The following is a 27190-nucleotide window of genomic DNA, read 5'->3' as shown; positions in this document are numbered from 1 at the left end:
GATCTGATAAAATGGCGTATATTTTAAAAATTTTATAGCAATGATATTTAATTTATAAAATATATTTATCAAGTTTATGTATAATTAATTTTATGAAGTGATAAATTAAAAATAACAAAGTAAATAATTAAAAATATGATTAAAATAATAAGAAAATGCATAATTTATTTTTATAAAGATTATGATTTTAAAACTAAATAAATAAAAGTCTTAAAAATTGTAACAATTTACATTGATCAATACCTAATATCTATAATGTCAAATAAAATCAGCAGGCACGACTATTATCTGAATCATCGACGTAGACATCGATAACTTAATTTTGGTGAAGAGTAACTACAGGAAATTTCAAGATCAGCTCCGTCATAATTGCTTAATTTAAATACCAATATCTTAATATACCAATAAATTTCAACTTCAATTTCTAATACCAACACCATTTCCATGCCATTACATTATTATGCAATTAGGTGTCAATGTTTTTTTTAAAAATATTTTACATGTTTTCAATATTTTTAAAATAAATAAAAGTTTTTATAAAAAAATATACATAGATATAAGCATGAGCGGCTTTTAGCCTACAAAGCTGCCCGTTCATTGTTTCAAATTATTTAGTCCACCTGTTTTTCTTAGAGTCTTTCCACTTCATTTCTTGTTTCCAAGGAATAACAAAATTTTTACGTTTTAGAAGATTATAGGGCGCAATAATTTTTTTTAAAATTGATATATTAATATTTAGAGAATATAATCTAACATTCCAAAAAGCCAGCCCGTGCATATTTAAAATATCAGGCATTGACTGACAATACTTGTACTTTAGACGCACCAGACGTGCATATTATATGGGGAAGGAAGGCTAATATTTTTATATTTGTAGGATTATTAAAGTGATTTAGTTGATAGAAACATTTTTTTAAAATAAATTATTTAATCAATGATTGGAAAAAGCTGTTAAAAATATTTATTAGATAACTAAAAATATGTAAATTAATTTATCATCTAATACTGAATTAAATAATATATGCATAAATTAGATACTAACATTAATATATATATAAAAAATTAATTTTTGACTAAAAATGCTCATTAAGGTCGTAACTACATTTTGGGAGCCAATCCACCCAAAAAATTGTCCATCCCCTTCCAACGAATTTTTGAGTTAATATATGTTTTATAGTCAAAACAATTGGTATCTCATTTTAAATTCTTTTCTATATATAGTATTTTATAATTATGTAATTTAACTTCTAATATTACGCAATTAGATTGACCTCAATAATATAATATTCAAATAGCCTTGAATATAACTTTTTAAAATATATAAGATATTAAAATATAACAATATGGTCATTCCAATTAAAAATATGATCTAATATTCATAAATTAGTCATTTACAACAATACTATTATATGAATATTCAATAATTTATTATATTAAACTAGTACTATTAGTCTCAAGGGTTCATATACAAATTTTTTTTTGCCTAATATAGACTAAATATTCAAAAAATTAAGAAAAAAATTCTTAGTTATTACAGCTACAAGCCTTGAAGTATATATATATATATATATATATATGAAACATTAATCAATACTCAACGATTTCTGATTCAAATTATTTAAGAAATTTTACTGTTCTTTTTCATGTACGATTTTTATTTTATAATAAAAATAGCCTTTTAGTCAATACAAAAAATCTGACATTTTGCTTTTATACGAGGCTTTATTTATATTTTATATTTTGAAATATGATTATTTTACGTGATACGTGAATTAAGCGTACTAGCCCTAAAATGTTATATATATATATCTGATATATATATATATAACAGAGCAACGCTTGGTTCTCTCATAAGAGCCCATTTAACTGGGATAAAAGAATGGGAAATAATTAAATAAATAAGAGGGCCATCCACGTTTTTGGGGCAGGCCGCAGTTACCTGTGCGCGGAAGCGGAAAAGCCCCTTACTTAAACGCCCATGGGAAAATAAAAAGAGAGGTAAAAAGCCCATGCCTGATTAAATAAAAAATTTGATTATGGGAGGGATATTTTGGCTATATTAATTTTACCATTAATTAGAATGTGAGCAAACCTAGAAATAAACATGATTAAATAAAATAAATACCAGTACAAATACAGTACTATCACTTTCTTCCAAAAATTTTTGCACCGGATGTTGAAAATATTCAGCTTAACCTATTAAGGTCACTCTGAAAAGATATTTTATTTTTTTTGTGAATTATTTTTAAAAAAATCACTACTCAACTCACATATTTTTGGTTATGGTGGTTATCGCTTTAACATAATAATATGGAAAAAATAGGCCCAAAACTTTGAATTAGACCACAATAGTATTAGCTCCGAGTGATTTTTAATTTTATTGATTAAAATATTTCAAATAAATGAATTTAATCGTTTAATAAACGCTATATTTTTTTGATATTTTGTATCAATATTTAGGCGATAACGGCGAAGCCGTTGTTTTTAAAAAATTAAATCCTGAACAGCAAAAAGAAATGGATGAAGGTTGGCAAAACAACGCTTTTAATCAATATGTTAGTGATCGCATATCTCTACACCGTAAATTGCCTGAAGTCAGAGATAAAGAGTAAGTGTAACTAATACAATTTTATAAAATTATATGATTGATGATATTTTTTTAAAGCCTATTAACATGCATGAGGTGGTATTTAATAAAAAAAATTTGTTTTAATTGAACCATATTACATATATCGTTCGTTGTAAAGTTTGTTTTACTTTTGAAGTTGTCTTTGTTTATTATAGCGATTGAATAAGGTAATAATGACATGAAAAATCCATAGTGTGACCATCTCAAACGCCTTTTCTTTTGGTCAATGTCATTTTAATAAATTGATAGGAATTTGGCAGAGATTGTATATCTACAGTAATAATGTGATTTACTTTAAAGTATTTCCATATCTATTTAACAATTTTCTTATACAAAAATTGTATTTGCTGTAATTATTCTAAAAATATATTGAAAATTTAAAAAAAGAATTACGGCAAGTAAAACAATTTTATAAGATGTTACAAAATTGTTATTTATATAACAAATCAATTACTAATGTTATTATTTCTATATATGTTTATTATGCATGACACTGCATATTTACTCATATGTCAGTGGGGTAGCCAGAATCTAAGCCCTAATTCTAAAATATGTCAATTGTTTTGTGCTTTATTAGTATTTACTTTAACCAGTATAATAGCAAGCATAAAGGAAAAAATTATTGGTAACATGATTTTGACTGACTTTAAGATTAAAAAGTGCTATGTAAATTTTATCAATGTTTAGAGCTTAGTTGTATGATAATTTAATCCGCTTGATAGACATTATAAAGAAAAAGGAAAATTGGCAAGATAGATATCGTGCTAAAATAGAAAATATAAAAAACCACATATCTGGCATGCGTTAGTATTTAATGCCTGACTAGTACTTTCAATTCCTCATTTAAATACGAGAACCTCAAAGAGAAATAGTTTTAAACAAAATAAAAACTATGACGTCATGTTTTAAGCGTAAAGTTAGTCAAGCTTTTGGAAACACTAATTCTGAAACTTATATTAAACCATTAAGTAGAGCTTTATTAGTTTATTTTATTGCTTTATTCGGTCTAATAATTGGTTTAAAGAGATATTGATAAAATTTTCAAAATTAACATTATGCCAGAACCCATGATATAGAAGTTCTAACTATATAGTTAGCGTTAATATTTAGTGCCCTATTAATTCTTTAATCAATTTCCCCAGCCACTAAAATATAACAGAATTATAAAATCAAAAACTAATTGTGGTTTTAAGCATATAGTTAACCAAACATCTGGACGCATTTTCTCGGAAATTTATGTCAATAATTAGTGTTTACTTCATACTTCTTAACTTTAACTCGTTTGTTGAATAGTTTAAAGAAAAATATTTTTCGCAAATAAAATAAATCGCCAAGATTGGCATCATGCAGAAGCTGAACATATGTAATGCATTTTTAGTACTCACTAGTTCATCGATCAGTTTTTTCAGCCAATAAATAGAAACTAATAATAAAAATTACCGCACGTCAGGTTAAATCTTAAATATCTAATTTTAAATTACGATTAAAGATCAATTTTCCCTGAATACATTAAGGTTTCTCTTTCCCCGATTCAAGATTTTTTGAATCTTATGATTCTATGATATTTATAGATGTTATTTTTTCTTTTCAGTTTGTTTAAAAGTAATTTAAATTCATTAAACAAGATAGAATGAAGATTCTAGAAACACAAAATCAATTAAAAAATTAAATAAACGATATATCTATAAATAAGTTTTACTCTTATTATTATTATAAAAAATCCTATCATCTTTTAAAATATGAGACTTGTTGTTGTTGTAGCTTTGATGCTTTTATATTTAATAGCAGCTTAAAAATGTAGTTAAATTGACTTGTCGCATATCACTGCTTAACATTTGTTGTAATAGGAAATTTATTAAAAAATATATAAATAATCAAATATTGTAGATCAAAATTATTATTTATAAATTAAAAACATAAAAATAGTTTTTTTTTAATATTTTAGGCATTTATATTATCAATTTGGTAAATTTAAAAAAAAATTGAGGAGTGTTTGAACCTCTACTTCCCTCCCCCGTGCCTATAGCACTGTTTTATGTGGTAGCGTATAGCCCTTGCTAAACTTATACGATATATACAATAAATAATATCATTTTTGTTCTTAAAGCTACTTTTGCTTAATACATTAAATAGGTAATATAATTAATATCATCTGTTGAAAAAAATAAGGCAATCATAATGTAACAATTAGATTTGAATGATCCTAACCAGTTACATTTCAAGAAAGGTTCTACTATTTTTGAAAAATAACTTTTATAATACTAATATTTAAGCAGAAATTAAACTTTTTATAATTAATTTAAGTAATACAGTTCAGTTTAAATTGAAAATTTTCATTCAATTAGGAATTAATAAAATTAATTTCTTAAATATTTTAATAAACTTATATGTATCGAAAATTTAGATGCTTGGCGATAAAATATGATTATAATCTTCCAACGACAAGTATTGTTATGTGCTTTCACAACGAAGCCTTTTCGGTCTTATTAAGAGGCGTTCATTCAATTATAGATCGAACACCATCGCATTTGCTCAAGGAAATTATTTTAGTCGATGATTTTTCTGATATGGGTGGGTACTACATATAAAATTTAATTTATCACTCATTATATAGAGACCTACAAGCTAGATCCAATTTACTGGGTATAGTCCCGGCCTTAGAATATTACAATAATTTATTTTTGTAACCAGGGCCTGGCTGTTAAAAGAATGATAACACTTTAAAAACTTGGAATATTTCTGAAAATCACTTTGCTATAAATTTGAATAGTATGGGTACTTCTTGCAGGTCTTTGCATTAAATTTTAAGTTCATTATTTGAAATTAAAAAAAAATATTTTTGAATTATAATTTAATCCATTAAATTTGATAGAAATGGTATAAATTATTTTATTTAGTATAAATTCCAAATAATTGCCACTTTTTAGTCTTTTTATAATATACTTGTGCTTAAATTAGGTCAAATATTTCAAACACTAATTTATTCTCAACCTTTTAATCTTTTAAATTACTGTTGGTTTGGCTTCAGTTTATTAATATTAGAATCCATTATATTTTATAGGAATCACATAACTGTTAATGTAATCTCTTTTGTTAATTAAAAATTTCTTATCTTAAATATTTTATTAATATAAATTTTTCAGTATAAACACCAAAATGTTTCTGCACACTATTGTTACACATTTAAAATCTTTCATTTCCTAAGAAAGATACAATTGAAAGAAATGGTATAAACATTTTTTTTAGTATCGCTTAAGCTATAGTAATAAATTATTTAATTTTTTTAAACACTCTTATATTATTATATATGTAAAAGTATATTTTTTTAATAATATTATTACCGCTAGAGGAAATATCTCACTTTTTTTAAAAAACAACAAATTAATTTTTTTTTCAAGTGATTAACAGAAAAAATTATATTTTCATTAACATTAATTGCCTATAGACTGAATTACAATAAATTATTTTATTTTGTCCATAGCAATAAAGTATTTTATTTTGTCGCTGCAAATTCAATATTTTTTTTAAGATTTACAAAACACTATTATCCGATTATTTAGGTATAAAAGGAAGAATAATTTTTTTTAAAAAATGCAAAACATTATTTCTGACAAAATAAACCAAAAAATAATTTTTTTTAAAAAAATAAGACCAAAATTGAGCAAATTAAAAGTCACCTTTTAAACAAATCAATTTGAATTTTTTGGTTTCCTAGACATAACTGATAAACCCCATTGTAATCAAATAGCTGTAAGTTATCAGTTTGATCAACAAATCACACGATTTTTTTATGGCCCATGTGTCGTCTCTAACTACCTCCGAGTTACTACTCCAATTAAAAATAAAAATTTTATTGTGAATATTATTTAATAAACCATATAGATAGCGATGAGTTTTATACAAATCTTTTTTTGTAACATTACATCCATATTATGTTATTTATGGGATTTTAGATCACGTGAAAGGAAAATTGGATAAATATATTGCTAAATTGGGTAAAGTTCGCGTTGTAAGGACTAAAAGGCGTGAAGGCTTGATCAGGGCACGATTAATCGGTGCTGCTAATGCCACAGGGGATGTTATTACTTTTTTGGATTCTCACATTGAATGCGCTAATGGTTAGTATGTAAAGCTTCTATGTCGTTATAATAAATAAATAAATATTTTTTTTAAAGGGTGGGCCGAGCCTTTATTACAGCGTATAAAAGAAGATGAAAGTCGCGTGGTGTGCCCTGTGATAGATGTCATCGATGATTCTACATTTAAATTTCATTATTCGGGAGCCATAGGTACTAATTTGGGTGGATTTGATTGGAATCTGCAATTCAATTGGCACGCTATTCCCGAAAGAGAGAAAAAAAGGAGGAAGTCCGCTGTCGATCCCCTTTTGTAAGTTGATATTTTGCATTATATATTTTTTTGCCGTATTGCCGTGCGTTTATAATTAGCACGAATTCGCGTCGAAGTATACAAAAATGGATGTAAAATTTATATATTTTGTATACTTCACCGCCAATTCACGTTAACTGTGAATGCAGGGTTACTATTATTATTATCACAAACGGATACCATTTTTTAGGCAATACCACCTATACATGACACATAATTTAAAATAAATCATTAGTTAATTTTATTTAAGTAAATTCATGAAAGAAATTATATTTTATTTTTAGTTTACACATTTCAAACTTAGGTACGAATCCCGTTTGTTCTAAGATATTTTTCCCAAATTTAATTCTTATATTTTATTATTATAATAATTGTTATATGAAATTCAAAATAGGTAATTTCTTTTTAATCAAAAATAATTTTCAACATTATTTAGCAAGGAGATTTTTTTCATATTCCTTTATATTTCACGGATTCATAAAGGCCTCAGGTGGATAACTTATAAAGAAATATTTTTTATTTTTATATGATAAAGTAAAAGAAAACGATTAATTTAAATAATCGGAATTTTTTTTTAAATATAATTTGGTATCAGGTATTAAAATTATCGGCGATACAGATAGTGTTGGTCCTATACTGTTATATCTCTGATTATTATATATATAATTACATTTTTTACGATAAAATTACTAGAAGGGACCGGGGATTTTTAACCTCATATCTATTATACTATTTTATCTGAATATTTCTCAAAATATAATTATACTACATATCTTAGATATGTTAATATATTCGATTAATTAATCCAATTAAAAAAAACAAACGTTTTTAATACCCTATTGAACGAAAATCCCTTTCTGCATTCTTTTGTTAACAAAGAATTTACGCATTCAAATTTATAATATTTTATATCAATAGAATCATTGTACCTTATGGTATCTCAAAAAAATCAACTAAATTTAGCACTATATAAAAACTATTTAATAATAATAAATAGGAAGGTAATAACTGGCTAAGGTTTAAGTGACTATAACCATAATGTAAAATTTTACTAATAAGATTATAAATTACTTTATTTCTTTTAATATGAAATAAAAATATTTGTAAAATTATAAGTTTTTAATATTTATAGGTAGTAAACATATTTTTTATAAGCCAGAATCTTAACTGAAATAAATATATATTGGGCTCAAATAAGAATAACATTTCAGGGTTGGTTTAATATAGTTCATATTAGTAATAATAAATTGTTTGAATAAAATAGGATGACCAATTAACACTGAGTATATGTCAAAAAAATGACTAATGATGTAACTAAAAAGAAACTACAAGAAATATAACCTGGATTTTAATTTTTTTTTATAGATTCATGTTTGGGCTACAAATTAATATTAAATTTATTTGGTTAAGGGAATTTTAAATTTTTTATCTGTCTTGTTGAGCAAAAACTTATCCCCGGCCTTCCCTAATTGGGAAAAATATAAACCTTAATTATAACATTGTTATTTGCTTAATTATAGTTCCCCCACGATGGCTGGTGGGTTATTTTCTATCCACAGAGGCTATTTTGAAAAAATAGGAACTTATGACGCCGCTATGGACATATGGGGAGGAGAAAATCTAGAGTTATCTTTCAGGGTAATTAACTCATAACACCAGTGAATCAAAACTATATATATATTATATAGGTATGGATGTGTGGTGGTACGTTAGAAATTATACCTTGCTCTCATATCGGACACATATTCCGCAAAAGAAGCCCTTACAAATGGAAAGCGGGAGAAAATGTACTAAAAAAAAATTCCGTTAGATTGGCAATGGTTTGGTTGGATGAATATGCCGATTACTATTTTCAAAGGATCAATCATGATTATGTAAATATTAACCTAGCATATACATTTTTATATATTTTTTTTAAATTAAAATTTATACAACAAACATTTCTTTCATATTAATATTAGGTTAACGAAATTGCAATAATTTTGGTTTTAAAAATGGGTGATTACCAAAAAAACGAGATTTTCGGCCGACCATCTCAAAAATGAATGAAACTTTGCATGTTAGTTATTTATGTTGTAAATGTTAAGAAAATCAAAATTTTAGAGTGCTAGCTCAACCAGATCCAAAGATATACGCCTTCAAAGTCGAAAAAGTGCGTTATTTTGCGTGATTTCTTTAAATCGTGTTTTTTTAAAAAAATACTTAAGATAGAGTTACATATTATATATCATTTTATAGCCCTTAAAGTTTTACGTTGGAAAATATAAAAATAAAATTAAAAAATTTCAAGTGTTTTCTTATTTCCGGTAAAAATAAAAAATTAACATTGTTAGGAAGGGATTTTTTGGGTGTTAATATTCACTAAAAATGTTTATTACCTTTATATTAAATGATTTAATAAAAAATCTCGATAGCCATTTTTATTTTTTTAATTTTATTTGAATTTTTATTATTTTTATAAATAAAAAATGTAATATAGATGGAGTTATATTGAAATATTTTTATAATATATAATTTTTAATAAAAATATGAATAGTATTGTGATTAAAATTAAAAAATCAATTGAGTATAACCTAGAATGATGTCCTTGGGCGATATGTAAGCAGGCAGCCCATACAGATATTATTTTATTTGGACGCTATATTGTAAAATAAACATATTTTAAATATACACAAACAATATAAAAATAAATACCTCTTGTTTTTATCTTATCCCATTTTGTGCTTATTAATAGAATTTCTTGAGACGATAATTTGTAGGTACGTCCTGTCACTGTAATAGGATCTACTACTGTTATTATTTAATTAATAAGTAACCATATCTTTGTAAAAGAAGGATGGTGATGGTCCATGGGGATGTAAAAAGGAAATATATATCTCCTCAGTAATTTCATTCTTTTTTAGTACTGTGGCTAACCACCAAAAATCGTCATAAACACATGTTACAAATCCTTTAATATCGGAAGACAAATTATCGGCATTTGAGATATTGTTAATTTGGAAGTCCTCTGCATATGAATATATTTTTGATTTAAGTTTACTTAAACTCAAAGGAAATACAGCATGTATTTCCCGAGTTCCTGAAATGGGACGAGCTATTGAATCTTTCCCAGAATTGACGCGCTGAAGGCTTGAACGTGCTGCTAATCTTTTTAATGTTCCGCCAAGGCCGTCACATGGACCTTTTCCATGGGATGTAGCTGAAAAATGCCATTCAGCTGCTACACCAAAATCTGATTTATGATAACATAGATTTATAAAAATTTGTTTTTATATTGCACAGCTGATGAATCAGAGCAGTAATATATGCTGAATTGATTAGTCAAAAATTTTATCATTTTTGTCTGGTATAAATTTACTGCAATAACATTATTGAACAGTGTCTTAGATTATAGATGCATAATTTTCAGAGAAATCAAAAATTATCATAAATTCATTTGGTTGTAAAAAATGTTTAAGTTTTGAAATATATGATGATTGATTGGTAGCGATGATAGGAATAAAAAAATAAAATAATCTGATAAATTTTCAAATAATAACGATAGTAGATCCACAACAATGAAAGGATATATCTACAGATTATTACCTTAGGAATTTCTATAATAAGCGCGAAATTATAATAGTTTAAATATAAAATTTTAAAATATAGCGTCAATAAAATAACATCTGTATGGGCTGCCTGCCTACATATCGCCCCAGGACATCATTTTTGGTTATGCTCAATTGATTTTTTAAATTTTATTTAAAATTATATATTTTAATATAACGCCATCTATATTGCATTTTTTTATTTATAAAAATAATAAAAAATTAAAAAAACAAAAATGGATATCGAGGTTTTTTATTAAATCGTTTAATATAAAGGTATTAAACATTTTTAGTGAATATTAACACCCAAAAAAAATCCCTTCCTAACAATGTTAATTTTTTATTTTTACCGGAAATAAGAAAACACGTAAAATTTTAAGGGCTATAAAATGATATATAATATGTAACTCTATCTTAAGTATTTTTTAAAAAACACGATTTAAAGAAATAACGCACTTCGCGATTTTCGACTTTGAAGGCGTATATCTTTGGATCTGGTTGAGCTAGCACTCTAAAATTTTGATTTTCTTAACATTTACAACATAAATAACTAACATGCAAAGTTTCATTCATTTTTGAGATGGTCGGCCGAATCATTGGTCGATTTGTCATGGAACCCAAATACTCTTGATGATGTTATACTGGAATATCTTATATATTTCCATCAACATATCTTTCTGTATTCAAAATGATTTTTAAAAAAAATTTGTAAAAAATGCTTATAATTTGAAGAAAATTAACAATTTAAAAGATGGGTAGTTACAAAACAACTCTTAAATAGAATAAAAAGTGTGTTTACTCATAAAACTCTAGGAAGGAGATATATAATATCATAAATATAGGGAAGAACCAATTGGATTTAAATTTAACTATAAAAATTTTCTTTGACTAAATGTTAATACAATTTTTTTTTTTTAAGTTAGATTTTTTTTAAATCTTAGGGGAGTATTTCTCTTTTAGTTTCTTTTAAAATCATATCAGAACTAAAGAAATATTTCCTAATTTAATTATTATTGATTATTCTCTCATCTCACCTTAAGTTTTATCAACATCAACAAATAAATAAATATTTTGATTCTAAATATATCCTTTTCAAATTTAAATTTAATAAAGACAAATTAGGACCTGGATAGATAAAAATATATATATTCTATCAAGTTTTAAGGAAGCACCATTTTTATCCATTTTTTTTATTATGGCGAATGTTTTTTTGAAATATTCGGTAATTAAGAATATCCAAATAAGAAATTTATTATAAAAAAATTATTATTAATATCACCAAAAATATGTGTATTTATTAAGGGCAATTATGGCGATATCTCTTCGAGAATAGCTCTGAGGGAACGATTAAAATGTCACAACTTTAGCTGGTACATTCATAATGTCTACCCCGAACTTTTTGTTCCCGGGGATGCTTACTCTACTGGAGAGGTATATAATTAATTAGATCCTTTATTCGTTTTATTTCTTTATTTTTTTGAATAGTATGTTAAAAATAGCCGTTTTAATTAATTTAACATAATATATTATATTATTGATCCATTAATTTGAATTGCATAAATTACATAACTAGTTTTATTATTTTTTAAAATATTTAAATAAATCGAATACTTAATTCTACTGTCTCCTAGTTTTTTGCTCTAATACCTAATTAAAATTTTGTTTGCTAAATTATGTATAAAAAAGTTCTAGTAACCTATTTCAGAAATTTTAAGGTATATATAAAAATTATAATCTGATGTTGCAAAAATCAATGAAGGAGTTAATTTGGATTTCAACATAACTAACAAATAAAATCAAATGTTTACATTTAAATTTGTTTAAATATATAAATTTATTTAAAGTTTTCTTTGAATAAATAATTTGTGCTTCATCAAAATTTATAAGGAAACATGAAAAAAATTAAATATTTGATGTTTTTTTATCTTTTAGATCAGGAATATGGGAAATAATTCGTTCTATTGTTTGGACTCCGCTGCAAATAAACAAAGTATAAATAAACCTGTTAACATGTATCCCTGCCATAGACAAGGTGGAAACCAGGTTTGTATATCATTGGTTATTTATTTTTTTCATGAAAAATTAAACATCTTTTAAACGAATTCTGTTGGTTGAAATTGCCTTCAAAAGAATTTATCATTGTAATTTATTTGAGAAATTTCAAGGGATGAGATGTTAGAACATTTTATATTAAAGAAGCTATTAAATTACAGAGCATACTTTTTTTATTTCATGAATCTCTATACAATTTTATAAAATAGTAAAATTAACTTTTGTCATTTTCTTGAACATTTTAAACCTTTAATTATTTCAATTGTAATTTAAGACCTTTGAAAAGTTATCGGCCATATAATTATTTTTTTCTTAAACTAATCAAATCACGTATTCTCATTATTTTATCAAATTTGTGAAAAATCTTTTTCAATTTTTTAACCACCTTCACTTTTATCATTTTAAGCCTCTACACCTAATCTTCGTAGTTTCACGTGAAAGGTAACCTAATAACATTATGTATCGGGTGGGTCCCTGATTAAAACGAATTAAAATTATTTTAATATATCAAACTAGTATGAAATTTTTATATCGTTTGCTGATTATAAATTTTTGGAATTTTAGTATTGGATGTTAAGCAAAGATGGCGAAATCAGACGAGATGATATGTGCATTGATTATGCTGGAAGCGCTCCTGTTGTATTTCCTTGTCATAGTCAAAAGGGAAATCAATATTGGGTCTACAATCCTATTGTAAATCATATAATTTAACAGATTTCATTATTTTTATAATTTACAATCTTTTTTTTAAAAATAAAACATTAAAGAGACTAAATTTAATAATTGTCTTCCCAAAATTATATCTAAAAATTTCAATTTGAATTTTTTGTCTAAAATTCCTTCGCTTCGTTGGTAAAATGTCTAATCTTGTTGCCTATATTTTAAAATAACTTGAATGTTATTGGCGAAATCGAGGCTAAAAAGCCTCACAATTTCCCAACCATTCTAGCTCATCCACTTATCCGGATTGTATGGCGACTATCCCTTGGAATCATTAATATGGAACTATATTTGCATGTCTTCATTCCTTTCAAACACCAACATCCATCCGCTAATCCAAGCCGAAACCATAAAGTAAAAAAATTTTAAAATCTTAGCAACTTTCTTTTCATTCCTATAGTTCCATCAATAAACAGCCATTAAATAACATTCAACTTAACATTGACGCAGCAAAAGTAAACATTTTACTGACAAGGCCAACGAATTTCTATACATTAGACAAACATTTAAATCGAAATTTTAGATATAAATATTGTTACTTTTGGGAACACAATTATTAAATTTATAATTAATTATGTATTCATTTTTGTCTTTTTAATGTTTTATCTTATAATTTATATAAATTCAATTTTATATTTTTGATAACTTTGTTATAGAACTGGGAAAAGGAAAAGGTGGAGTTTTATTTTGAATTTTAAAGTTAATCTTTTGTTTAAAAATTATATATTTTAGTTTACAAAATTTATTTTTCTTAATCAATCATTAAAGACCAAGGCAGCCTCCTAAATCAACTCGAATTTTTTCTTTTTTGAATTCAAACTGTTTTAAAAGCGATTTTGAATTTTAAAAATAGAAATGTACATCTTTAGACATATTTTAAAGATATCATTACCTTATATCAAAATCTACAATTTAAAAAAAAAATCCAAAATATTGTGTCTACGCTGCCATTCTAAATAGAATTTAATATAATAAATCGAACTAGGACGAGCATAAGACCTCATTTATAGTAAAAACCAGGCTTGTTAATCGATCCTTTTAAAAAAAAGGAGGATCGATACAAAGTTAACTAATATAAAAAATATAAAACAAGGTGACCCTCTAGGTTCCTTTTTGTTCTGTCTGGGCATTAATAGTCTAATACGAGACATTAATGACCAATGCAAGCTAAATCTTCATAACTGGTATATCGACGATGGTATACTAGGCGGCCCACCGACTGAAGTTATGTGGGCAATCCAAATAATAAAATCCAGCGAGAAAAGTTTGAGACTTAGGTTAATCAAGACAAAAGCGAATATTGTCCTCTTGGGACCATTGACCTTAACCGCGATACTATGTTCAATCATACACCATTGAACGCTTTAACACATCTCGGATCTCCAGTAAGTAAAGACGAGTCCTTTATCAAGTTCTTTGACGATATTTTACGAGAGATATCCTTTATGCGCGATACACTATCTCGCCTCCCAGCTCACCAAGCTTTCTTCTTATTAAAGAACTACCTTCTAATTCCAAAAATTTTATATACACTCCGATCGTCACGGATCTTTCAATATGACGTCAACCTCGCTGCACACGAACTGGAGATTAAACACCTCTCAGAAGATATACTCAATCTTAAATTTGGGAATTATCATGGTTACAGGCTACCTTGCCAACCAAATCCAGCGGCATTGGCATAAGTGCATTCATATCCTCTCGCCTGTCCTGCGAGTCCATCATACAAACACTCACCAAACATCCTGACCCCTTACTCCTACAGGCAATTGATCTATGGAAGTCCCTCTCATTAGTCAATCCTCCATCGTCGGCACTACAGAAGGATTGGGATTAATCTCTAGTTGGCAACTTCGTTGCATTCCTTAAATCGAGGAGCCAATCAGAGGACCATTCTCTACTCTTCTCCATTTCCGCAGGTAGTGGATACGAATTTCATGAGGCTTTCCCATCGCGGAACCTTGACCAGCTCCTAAGCAATGATGTACTACGTCACGCCATAGGTCTTAGACTTAATTGCGATATGGTAATGCCTTATCACTGTATCCTCTGTCAAACGTCGGTCAACTCCAAAGGCCATCTCTCTCTACACTCCAAGCGCTGTAGAGGCAGATTCATTAGGCATTCAAAATGCAATGATACCATTGCCAGGGCCTTAAAATCCGTCGGGAACCTATCAACCCTCGAACCTACCGGCCTTTACAATTCCGATGGTAAGGGCCCGATGGTTCGACTATGATCCCTTGGAAGAAGGGGAATTCCTAACCTGGGATTTCTCATGCATCGATCCTCTTGGCCCTTCCAATATAAATAGAGTTGTCATACTAGATGCCGAAGCGAATAAACTACTAAATATTCGCCATCTCTTCCCGCCAATTATACATTCCTACCATTAATCGCCACTACTCTAACGTCGTTCGGCTCTCATGCCCTGGCCTTCTTTAAAGAGCTGGGAAAACGGATCTCTGCTAGGACCGAGGACCCCAACGAGGGATTCTACCTACGCCAAAGAATATCCATAAACATAGTAAAATACAATTGTCTCAGCTTTATTTTTTCAATATCTGAAACCCCCCAATTGAACACTATGCATAGGATAGACTTTGGCCATTTTGTGCCTATTATAATGTTAACGCCAAAAGGGAACTTGAATCTCAATCAATAAAAAATAGCAAGAATTAATGACTTTATATAATTGTGATTTACTAATATCTATTTACTTTCTAATAACATATTATTATAATATATATATAGATTATATTTACAATGTTCAGATAAAATCTTTAATTAATTTATTGTAATTGAATAATATAATATAAGTATAACAAAATTGTATTTTTAAAAGAATTAATTACTTCTAAATGCCTCTTTAGGTTTGAACTGCAAATCTTTGAAGAAGATATTTTATTTTTGCATAAAGAACAATTTGCATAGATCATTGTATGGTTACTTCCATCCGTTTTACATAAAGTAAAATACTTACGTAAATTATGAAATGGTAAAAGATTCTCATTGTCACTTATATCTGCTGTGACATCAATAGAAGTAGATATATCATCTTCTAAATCTTTAATGGAGGACATTATTAAAACCTAGAATTTATATTATAATATAATTAATAAATATAACTTGTTCTTACAAAAAATTTGGAAAATTGTTGAAATATAAAATCTGGTGGAATGGTGGTTGATAGAATATGATGTAGAGAGCGATATATTTTTTTAAATAATATTTAAATTTAATTTTCAAAATTTTTATTTTATTTATTGCTTTTTAAGTAAAAAAATAATTTTTAAAAGGATCGGGATCGAATATTTAAAAAAATGATCTCGAACACTTTCCACATTTTAAGGTCAGGATCTTAAATCCGAGAAAATTGACAAATTTAGGATCGAATCCAGGATGGGCGATCTTTTGATTCAATCCTTTAACAACTCTGGTAAAAATCATGATTGAGCGATGCATAAGTATCCACTTTGTTTCTAAAATATACAATAAATTCGATTTGGTAGTTTATTAACTAGATACAGATTTGTTATCAAAAATGAAGATCGCGATTCGATCCTTTTACTATGAAGGATACTTTCCTTTAAAAAAAATATTTAATACTTTTACATGATAAATAAATAAAATATAATTTTTTTAAATAAACTTTTAAAATCAAATTGAAATATATATTTTTTTGCTTTATACATCAAGAAAATTAAAATTAGTTTAAATTACACTAAAATTTTCTTCAGTATTTTAACAAATAAGCAATCCGGATTGTAAAAAATTTTATTGTTGGGTAATCACATCTATAAAAACTGTTATTTTCAGCTGACCCCTTTTAATTGAGATATAATTCGTTTGAATAATATTTGGGTATAGTTTGAACATGAACGAAATTTGAAACCAGGACTTAGTAATCAGTGAAAATATAAATTTTTAAAGAATTTGTCGTCATTTTCCTTTTTAAAATTGGATATAAAATTACCAGTGAAAACTTTGGGATTATTAATTTTTTATTTAATTATCAATCTCAGTATCAAATTTATTTGTTCATATTGATTTAGCTTTTAATTAATAAAAAAAAAGAGATTAAAATTACTTCGTTTTGCACCTATAATTACAAATATATCAGATAATATAAAAACTAAAGAGTTTAATTTTTGTTTTCGTTCTAACTATATAATATATATAATTTTCATATAAATTTTTATTGAAATTGAAAAAGTGGGCGAGGTGCGTGATTTATGTGATCCATAAAAAAATTGAAATCGTAATCGCGATCTTTTTTTAAAAACTGAATCAATCCTTTTTAAAGGGATCTATTAACAAGCATGTCGGATAAAAACTTTTTATTTTTAAATATTAAAATAAGCCTTTGAAATGTTAGTTTTATAGTGTAAATTTTTAAAACTTCAAAAAAATTTTTTTTGAAATTCAAATTTTTTTTGTTTTTAGTATGTAACTTTAACTATCAATAAATTTCAATTTGTGGAAAAAAAATAAATAGAAAAAGTCAATCGAACATTTTTATAGCAAATTATGCTTAGAGATGAATATAGACGGTCAAACGTTGGTAATGAAAGAATGCAATAAATTGTCTCATCAACAATGGGATTTAGAAAAATATAAATATGGTGTCAAAATATCAAACGAAGTTTAAACTAATAAATATAAATTAACTTTATTTAGTTAATCTAATTAATAAATATTCGGTCTCCCAATGCACTTATTTTAATTAAAATGCGATTTTTTGTATGAATTTGTCTTATTGTAATAATTTTGTTATGCTTGAAATAAACTTGCATAGAATTTTATATCGCCAAATACTTTTTTTATATATATAATTCAAAAAAGTTACTTCCCTGTTACATTGTGATTTTTTTATGAGGATATTGAATTACTTTTAATATTTTTTTTTGATTATAAAATTTTTTTTAGGGTGATTGTACAGTGCTATACCCTTTAACTATTTATTTATATTGCAATAAAATATTTTTACATTGCCTAAAACAAAATATATTTACACGGATAGCGAATATAAGCGAAGCGAATATAAGCGGATAGCGAATATAAGCGAAGCGAATATAAGCGGATAGCGAATATAAGCGAAGCGAATATAAGCGGATAGCGAATATAAGCGAAGCGAATATAAGCGGATAGCGAATATAAGCGAAGCGAATATAAGCGAAGCGAATATAAGCGAAGCGAATATAAGCGAAGCGAATATAAGCGAAGCGAATATAAGCGAAGCGAATATAAGCGAAGCGAATATAAGCGAAGCGAATATAAGCGAAGCGAATATAAGCGAAGCGAATATAAGCGAAGCGAATATAAGCGGATAGCGAATATAAGCGGATAGCGAATATAAGCGGATAGCGAATATAAGCGGATAGCGAATATAAGCGAAGCGAATATAAGCGGATAGCGAATATAAGCGAAGCGAATATAAGCGGATAGCGAATATAAGCGAAGCGAATATAAGCGGATAGCGAATATAAGCGAAGCGAATATAAGCGGATAGCGAATATAAGCGAAGCGAATATAAGCGGATAGCGAATATAAGCGAAGCGAATATAAGCGGATAGCGAATATAAGCGAAGCGAATATAAGCGGATAGCGAATATAAGCGAAGCGAATATAAGCGGATAGCGAATATAAGCGAAGCGAATATAAGCGGATAGCGAATATAAGCGAAGCGAATATAAGCGAAGCGAATATAAGCGAAGCGAATATAAGCGAAGCGAATATAAGCGAAGCGAATATAAGCGGATAGCGAATATAAGCGAAGCGAATATAAGCGGATAGCGAATATAAGCGGATAGCGAATATAAGCGAAGCGAATATAAGCGGATAGCGAATATAAGCGGATAGCGAATATAAGCGAAGCGAATATAAGCGGATAGCGAATATAAGCGAAGCGAATATAAGCGGATAGCGAATATAAGCGTAGCGAATATAAGCGAAGCGAATATAAGCGGATAGCGAATATAAGCGAAGCGAATATAAGCGGATAGCGAATATAAGCGAAGCGAATATAAGCGGATAGCGAATATAAGCGAAGCGAATATAAGCGGATAGCGAATATAAGCGAAGCGAATATAAGCGAAGCGAATATAAGCGAAGCGAATATAAGCGAAGCGAATATAAGCGAAGCGAATATAAGCGAAGCGAATATAAGCGGATAGCGAATATAAGCGAAGCGAATATAAGCGGATAGCGAATATAAGCGAAGCGAATATAAGCGGATAGCGAATATAAGCGAAGCGAATATAAGCGGATAGCGAATATAAGCGAAGCGAATATAAGCGGATAGCGAATATAAGCGAAGCGAATATAAGCGGATAGCGAATATAAGCGAAGCGAATATAAGCGGATAGCGAATATAAGCGAAGCGAATATAAGCGGATAGCGAATATAAGCGAAGCGAATATAAGCGGATAGCGAATATAAGCGAAGCGAATATAAGCGGATAGCGAATATAAGCGAAGCGAATATAAGCGGATAGCGAAATATAAGCGATAGCGAATATAAGCGAATAGCGAAAATAAGTGAAGCGGATATAAGCGAAGCGAATATAAGCGGATAGCGAATATTAAGCGGATAGCGAATATAAGCGGATAGCGAATATAAGCGGATAGCGAATATAAGCGAAGCGAATATAAGCGGATAGCGAATATAAGCGAAGCGAATATAAGCGGATAGCGAATATAAGCGAAGCGAATATAAGCGGATAGCGAATATAAGCGAAGCGAATATAAGCGGATAGCGAATATAAGCGAAGCGAATATAAGCGGATAGCGAATATAAGCGATAGCGAATATAAGCGGATAGCGAATATAAGCGAAGCGAATATAAGCGGATAGCGAATATAAGCGGATAGCGAATATAAGCGGATAGCGAATATAAGCGAAGCGAATATAAGCGGATAGCGAATATAAGCGAAGCGAATATAAGCGGATAGCGAATATAAGCGAAGCGAATATAAGCGGATAGCGAATATAAGCGAAGCGAATATAAGCGGATAGCGAATATAAGCGAAGCGAATATAAGCGGATAGCGAATATAAGCGAAGCGAATATAAGCGGATAGCGAATATAAGCGAAGCGAATATAAGCGGATAGCGAATATAAGCGAAGCGAATATAAGCGGATAGCGAATATAAGCGGATAGCGAATATAAGCGGATAGCGAATATAAGCGAAGCGAATATAAGCGGATAGCGAATATAAGCGAAGCGAATATAAGCGGATAGCGAATATAAGCGAAGCGAATATAAGCGGATAGCGAATATAAGCGAAGCGAATATAAGCGGATAGCGAATATAAGCGAAGCGAATATAAGCGAAGCGAATATAAGCGGATAGCGAATATAAGCGAAGCGAATATAAGCGGATAGCGAATATAAGCGAAGCGAATATAAGCGGATAGCGAATATAAGCGGCATAGCGAATATAAGCGAAGCGAATATAAGCGGATAGCGAATATAAGCGAAGCGAATATAAGCGGATAGCGAATATAAGCGAAGCGAATATAAGCGGATAGCGAATATAAGCGAAGCGAATATAAGCGGATAGCGAATATAAGCGAAGCGAATATAAGCGGATAGCGAATATAAGCGAAGCGAATATAAGCGAAGCGAATATAAGCGATAGCGAATATAAGCGAAGCGAATATAAGCGGATAGCGAATATAAGCGAAGCGAATATAAGCGGATAGCGAATATAAGCGAAGCGAATATAAGCGGATAGCGAATATAAGCGAAGCGAATATAAGCGGATAGCGAATATAAGCGAAGCGAATATAAGCGGATAGCGAATATAAGCGAAGCGAATATAAGCGGATAGCGAATATAAGCGAAGCGAATATAAGCGGATAGCGAATATAAAGCGGATAGCGAATATAAGCGGATAGCGAATATAAGCGGATAGCGAATATAAGCGGATAGCGAATATAAGCGGATAGCGAATATAAGCGGATAGCGAATATAAGCGGATAGCGAATATAAGCGGATAGCGAATATAAGCGGATAGCGAATATAAGCGGATAGCGAATATAAGCGGATAGCGAATATAAGCGGATAGCGAATATAAGCGAAGCGAATATAAGCGGATAGCGAATATAAGCGAAGCGAATATAAGCGGATAGCGAATATAAGCGGATAGCGAATATAAGCGGATAGCGAATATAAGCGGATAGCGAATATAAGCGGATAGCGAATATAAGCGAAGCGAATAGCGAATATAAGCGGATAGCGAATATAAGCGGATAGCGAATATAAGCGGATAGCGAATTTAAGCGGATAGCGAATTTAAGCGGATAGCGAATTTAAGCGGATAGCGAATATAAGCGGATAGCCAATATAAGCGGATAGCCAATATAAGCGGATAGCGAATATAAGCGGATAGCGAATATAAGCGGATAGCGAATATAAGCGGATAGCGAATATAAGCGGATAGCGAATATAAGCGGATAGCGAATATAAGCGGATAGCGAATATAAGCGGATAGCGAATATAAGCGGATAGCGAATATAAGCGGATAGCGAATATAAGCGGATAGCGAATATAAGCGGATAGCGAATATAAGCGGATAGCGAATATAAGCGGATAGCGAATATAAGCGGATAGCGAATATAAGCGGATAGCGAATATAAGCGGATAGCGAATATAAGCGGATAGCGAATATAAGCGGATAGCGAATATAAGCGGATAGCGAATATAAGCGGATAGCGAATATAAGCGGATAGCGAATATAAGCGGATAGCGAATATAAGCGGATAGCGAATATAGGCAAAGCGAATATTAACAGATAGCGAATATAAGCGAAGCGAATAAGCGAAACAAATATAAGCGGATAACGAATATAAGCGAAGCGAATATAAACGGATTGCGAATATATGCGAAATGAATATAAGCGGATAGCGAATATAAATGGATAGCGAATATAATCGGATAATGAATGTACGGATAGCGAATATATGCAAGGCGAAAAGAAGCGGAACGAATGTCAGCTTGGGAAACCGAGCAAATATATGCGGAACGAATATAATCCAAACGAATATAAGCGGAGCGAATATAACCGGAGTGAATATAAACGGAGCGAAAGAAATTGATATAAGAGTAGTGGACGGGGCGAATTTAATCGGTGCTAATATAAGACCTTTTTGAGATTTATTAAATATGGTAATAAACTTATATAAAATTATAAAGTTAAAAATTTTTACCAGAATCTAAACGAATATAAGCGAGGAGTATGTAAGAGGTAATAACGTAGCGAATATCAGCTGAAGGAATGTAGCAAATATAAACGGAACAAATATAAGCCGAGCAAATATAAGCTTAGCTTATATAAACGAAACGAATTTAAGAGCGAATATAAGAGGAGCAAATAAAAGCGGAGCGAATATAAGCCAAACGAATATTATCGTAGCAAATATAAGGAGAACAAAAGAAGTTAATATAAGCGGAGCAGACGGAGTGAATATAAGGCGTGCGAATATAGTACCTTTTTTATTATTTACAAAATAGGGTAATAAACAAATATAAAATCATAAATAGAGATATAAATTTTTGCCAGTCAGCTCAACGTATTCTTCAGGTCTTTGCAATCAATGAATTTTCTATATCCCATTTCCAATTGCTTGACTACTGATTTCATTTTCATAAATATTATTTATAATAGAAATTGAGTAACAACTTGTATATCTTTCATTTTAAATTTTTACAATACTACCATATATTTCATTAAAATGCTACAATTTCATACATCTACTATGATCAGAAATAAGTTTAATGGTAGATTAGCGATAAATTATAGTTTGATAAAATATTTGCCAGCATATTATTATTACGAAATTTTAGATTTAATAAATATATTATGGTGAATGATTGTTTGTTCTCATTTAATAGTAATATGATAAGTTATAATTTTAACAATCATAAATTATACTACATTATTTAATAAAAATCGACATAATTAACAATAAGTCTATTTAATATTCATTATAGAATTAAACAAAATTAAATCTTATACTACCTGATGATATAATTTCAAAATACAAAATATGCATCTATTCTATAAAATATCATTAAGGTTAATAAAAATGCAAAAATGTAGTTAGTAAAATTAGTGATCTGCATCGGGCCTAATTTTTCAAGCCCGGCCCGTAATTTTTTTTAAAAAAGTTTTGCCGGCCCGGTCCGAACCCGAAATTTTTTAAAAAAGTTTTGCCGGCCCGGCCCGAATCCGAAATTTTTTAAATAAAATTTACCGACCCTGCCGGCCCGGCCCGAATTTATTTAAATGTAGAAATTAATTTTTATAATTACTCAAAATAAAAGACATATGTTATATGTCGTTTAGTTTCAATAAATAAAATCAAATATTTTTATATTACATAAAAAATTCAATATAAAATTGATAAATTTAGATCCGGCCTGGCCCGAAGCCGATTATTTTAAATAAAATTAGGCCCGAGCTCGACTCGGGCCGGGTACGAGCAGAGCCTAACTTTGCAAATCTCTAAGTAAAATAACATTTTTAAAGTTGTTCAAATATAAGCGTAGCGAATATAAGCCGAACGAATATAAGTGGAGCAAATATAAACTAAACGAATATAAGCGGAGCGAATATAAACGAAATGAATAAAAGCGGAGCGAATAAAAGCGGAGCGAATATATGCGGAGCGAATATATGCGGAGCGAATAAAAGCAGAGCCAATTAAAGCGGAACGAATAAAGCCGAACGAATTAAAGCGTAGCGAATAAAGGCGGAGCAAATTAAAACGGAAATTAAAACGGAGCGAATTTAAACGAAGCGATTATAATTGGAGCGAATATATGCGGTTCAAATATAAGCGATGCGAATAAAGTACCTATTTTGATAATTATACAATAAGGTAATAAACATATATATAATTATAAATATAGATTTAAATTTTTACCCCTCAGCTCACCGATCCTTCAGGTCTTTGCAATCAATGAATTTTTTATATCCCATTTCCAATTGCTTGACTATTGATTTCATTTTCATTAATATTATATTATAAATTGAGTAACAGCTTGTCCAATTTCATATATTCTACTATCATCAGTAATAAGTTTGATGGTAGATTTAGCGATAAATTAAATTTTGATAAAATATTTGTCAGCATATTATTATTACAATATTTTATATTTAATAATTTACTGATTATTATGACTATAGGATTATAAAATTAGATTTAAAATCTATCATCTAAATGGATTAAGGATTTACTCCGATTCTAAATATTTTTTATCATATAAATTTATCATACTTTTTTGTTTATTTAAATATAGAAATAAAAGGAATAATTAACAAAATTTACCTGGACAAAAAGACATAAAACAAAAATACCACCATTTTTTTAAAAAAATACGTTTAATATGCATTCTTTAACCGCAATGATTCATAACTTTAAAATATATTATAAATATTTTACTACTAAATTATTAAATTTTTATATATTTTTTCTTTCTATTTTTAATATATTTAATTTATCAATAAAATTAAGATAATTTTTCATTATTTAAAATATTATGCATAAAAGTCAACAGACTAGAGATCTGCTAGTCAACTCAAGCGGGCCAACTAGACAAATAAGTTTAATTTCGGGTCTGGTTTTTTGGGACAAATAGATTTCATTCGTGATCGGCCCTGGCTGGACATATTTTTTGAGAATTTCGGGTGAGGCTTGGAAAATTATTTTTAATGTAGATCACTATAATATACTACCTATACAATTTAATTATCGTATATAATATAAAATTAAGAATATTATAAATTTATTATTATATATATAATATACAGTAGGGCTTTAGGGAATGTAATCCGGTATTGGATTCGGTATGGAAAAATCTTTAAAATTTAAATCATTTATAGAGCTAAATTTTTTTAATTTTTAAAAACTAGATTTTGCTATTGTACTCCAAATTTTCAAATAAGGGAAAAAAAAATTTGAAATTATGGAAGTGGAGCAGATAAGGTTATTTTAATATCTTTTATATTTATCGTTTTTAAAATCATTATCACTATTCTTTATCAAGCTTCCAAATTAACACTTTTATTTTACATTTTATTTCAAATAATATTTTGTCAAATGGTAAGTAAGGTACTAATTGGAAAAATAATATTTAAATAAACTAGTATTTTTTACAAAATGTTATTTCTCACATATTGACTACCTTAAAATATATATTTAATATAAAATATGATCTTTTTTAAAATTATCAATCAAAAAAGAATTATATAATATTGATAAAATTTGCTTGATTCAAAATTAAGCAATCAGTTTTTCTCTTTATTCCACCAAAATAAAATATTGTGCTCGTGTCAAAAATATTTATTATTATAACTTAAAAACTGACTTCCTAAAGAAAGAAAGAAGGTCCTGAAATTTCCTCCTTTGAGGTTAGATCTTTTGCTTAAACAAACTAGACATGTTTATTGATAATTCTTCTTTAAATTTATTTATTAAATAATAAAATTAAACAAATAATATTTCTAAAAATTGTTATTTCATTTAGTAATGTTAAAATGTGAAAAATATGGGAGAAATTTTAAAATTGAGAGAGATTTACGCGGTAGATTAAAAATTGCCCGAGATTTGCGAACTAGAATTCTATGCGAGTTGAGGGATAAATTTAGGGAGTCTCCCGGACACCTGGCAACCGTATGTTAAGTATTTACCTTATCAATTTCGGGATATTTACCATAAAAAATTCACTTTTAATTTTACCTCGATTATTTTTTAAAGTAAATAAGAAATTGTGTATAACAAAAAAGAAATCTTTCAAAATTAAAAAAAAAGCATTCCATAAATGATTTAATAAAGATTGCGAAATGCTAGATTTCTAGCTGGATCATAATCTCCATTCCCTGTTTGAGTCAATAAAATTTTTAAAAAGTCCCTAGATCTTGATAAAAACTCTAATTTTATTTTCTACGATTTCTCAAAAAAGGTATATTTTTGACCATATATTCTCCTGAAACCAAGTTTAATAAAATTCCATCCCAATTCCATTTTTCATTATATACCAGAACCAAACTTAGTATAAAGTCTTCGTGGGTTCAAAACCCTCGAATTGATATCCGTATTTAAGAAAGACACGAATAATTTTTTTTATTTACAAATGATATATATTTTTAGGTTAATTTTACTTTGTAAATATTAATTTTTTTTTTCATTTGATAAATAGATTTATTTATTTCCAAATTATTTTACACGTTTTATATTGTCTAAAATATCAGAAAAATTATTCGTTTATTCTTATTTCTTTTATGATAATTGATTTCTATATCGTATTCACTTAAAAGGATATAAAGTATTATATTAAATTATATAGAATATTGTATTTGTATATATAATATCGTAATAGTGTACTGAATTCATGGGAATTTGGAATCTTTAAATTTTAAATCATTTATTGAGGGCTAAATTCGAAAAATCGGATCTGATCAGAAAGAGACAATTTACTACCTATACTCTAAATTTTAGACAATTTTGACGCTTTGAAATACTATTCATTTACCCTTAATATTTTTTTAGTATTTCATCTAAATTTATAAAAAAATAATACACAAAAGATTAATAAAGAGAATTATCCGAAATTTATATTTCGATCATTTGATTTATTTTTAAAAATATACACGTATTGAAATTTATTAAAAAGTCATTATTTACCTTTGTATTGATTCGATGTAAAGAGATTTATTCTTATTTGTCCAATTGAGGATGCACTTAAAAAGTAATTCTTTTTGCCATAATACCACACACATCATTTATATTCATTAAAGAATTTTCAAT

The 27190-nt window shown here is 28.2% G+C and overlaps 2 protein-coding genes across 2 annotated transcripts in view; both read left to right on the top strand.

Annotated features, from left to right (window-relative positions):
• Nucleotides 1-18257, top strand: part of LOC135927287 (polypeptide N-acetylgalactosaminyltransferase 5-like) — a 34889-nt gene extending 16632 nt beyond the window's left edge. The window contains exons 3-12 of the mRNA XM_065463245.1: nucleotides 2461-2608; nucleotides 5034-5200; nucleotides 6583-6747; nucleotides 6805-7018; nucleotides 8539-8656; nucleotides 8707-8892; nucleotides 11908-12036; nucleotides 12538-12648; nucleotides 13222-13350; nucleotides 17876-18257. Of these exons, the coding sequence (XP_065319317.1) occupies nucleotides 2461-2608; nucleotides 5034-5200; nucleotides 6583-6747; nucleotides 6805-7018; nucleotides 8539-8656; nucleotides 8707-8892; nucleotides 11908-12036; nucleotides 12538-12648; nucleotides 13222-13350; nucleotides 17876-18028 (1520 nt within the window). The 3' untranslated portion in view covers nucleotides 18029-18257. The remainder of the gene's footprint in view (nucleotides 1-2460; nucleotides 2609-5033; nucleotides 5201-6582; nucleotides 6748-6804; nucleotides 7019-8538; nucleotides 8657-8706; nucleotides 8893-11907; nucleotides 12037-12537; nucleotides 12649-13221; nucleotides 13351-17875) is intronic.
• A 4062-nt stretch (nucleotides 18258-22319) lies between these two features.
• Nucleotides 22320-27190, top strand: part of LOC135926951 (polypeptide N-acetylgalactosaminyltransferase 5-like) — a 42227-nt gene continuing 37356 nt past the window's right edge. Inside the window, exons 1-2 of the mRNA XM_065462884.1 lie at nucleotides 22320-22509; nucleotides 22575-22626. Coding sequence (XP_065318956.1) covers nucleotides 22320-22509; nucleotides 22575-22626 — 242 coding nt within the window. The remainder of the gene's footprint in view (nucleotides 22510-22574; nucleotides 22627-27190) is intronic.

The sequence above is a fragment of the Gordionus sp. m RMFG-2023 genome, chromosome 3, assembly GCF_954871325.1.
Source record: "Gordionus sp. m RMFG-2023 chromosome 3, tfGorSpeb1-WG-v2, whole genome shotgun sequence".
In the NCBI taxonomy this organism is placed as follows: Eukaryota; Metazoa; Nematomorpha; class Gordioida; order Chordodea; family Parachordodidae; genus Gordionus; species Gordionus sp. m RMFG-2023.
Note: the sequence above shows the minus strand (reverse complement) of the source record. Positions and strands in the feature narration are given on the sequence as shown.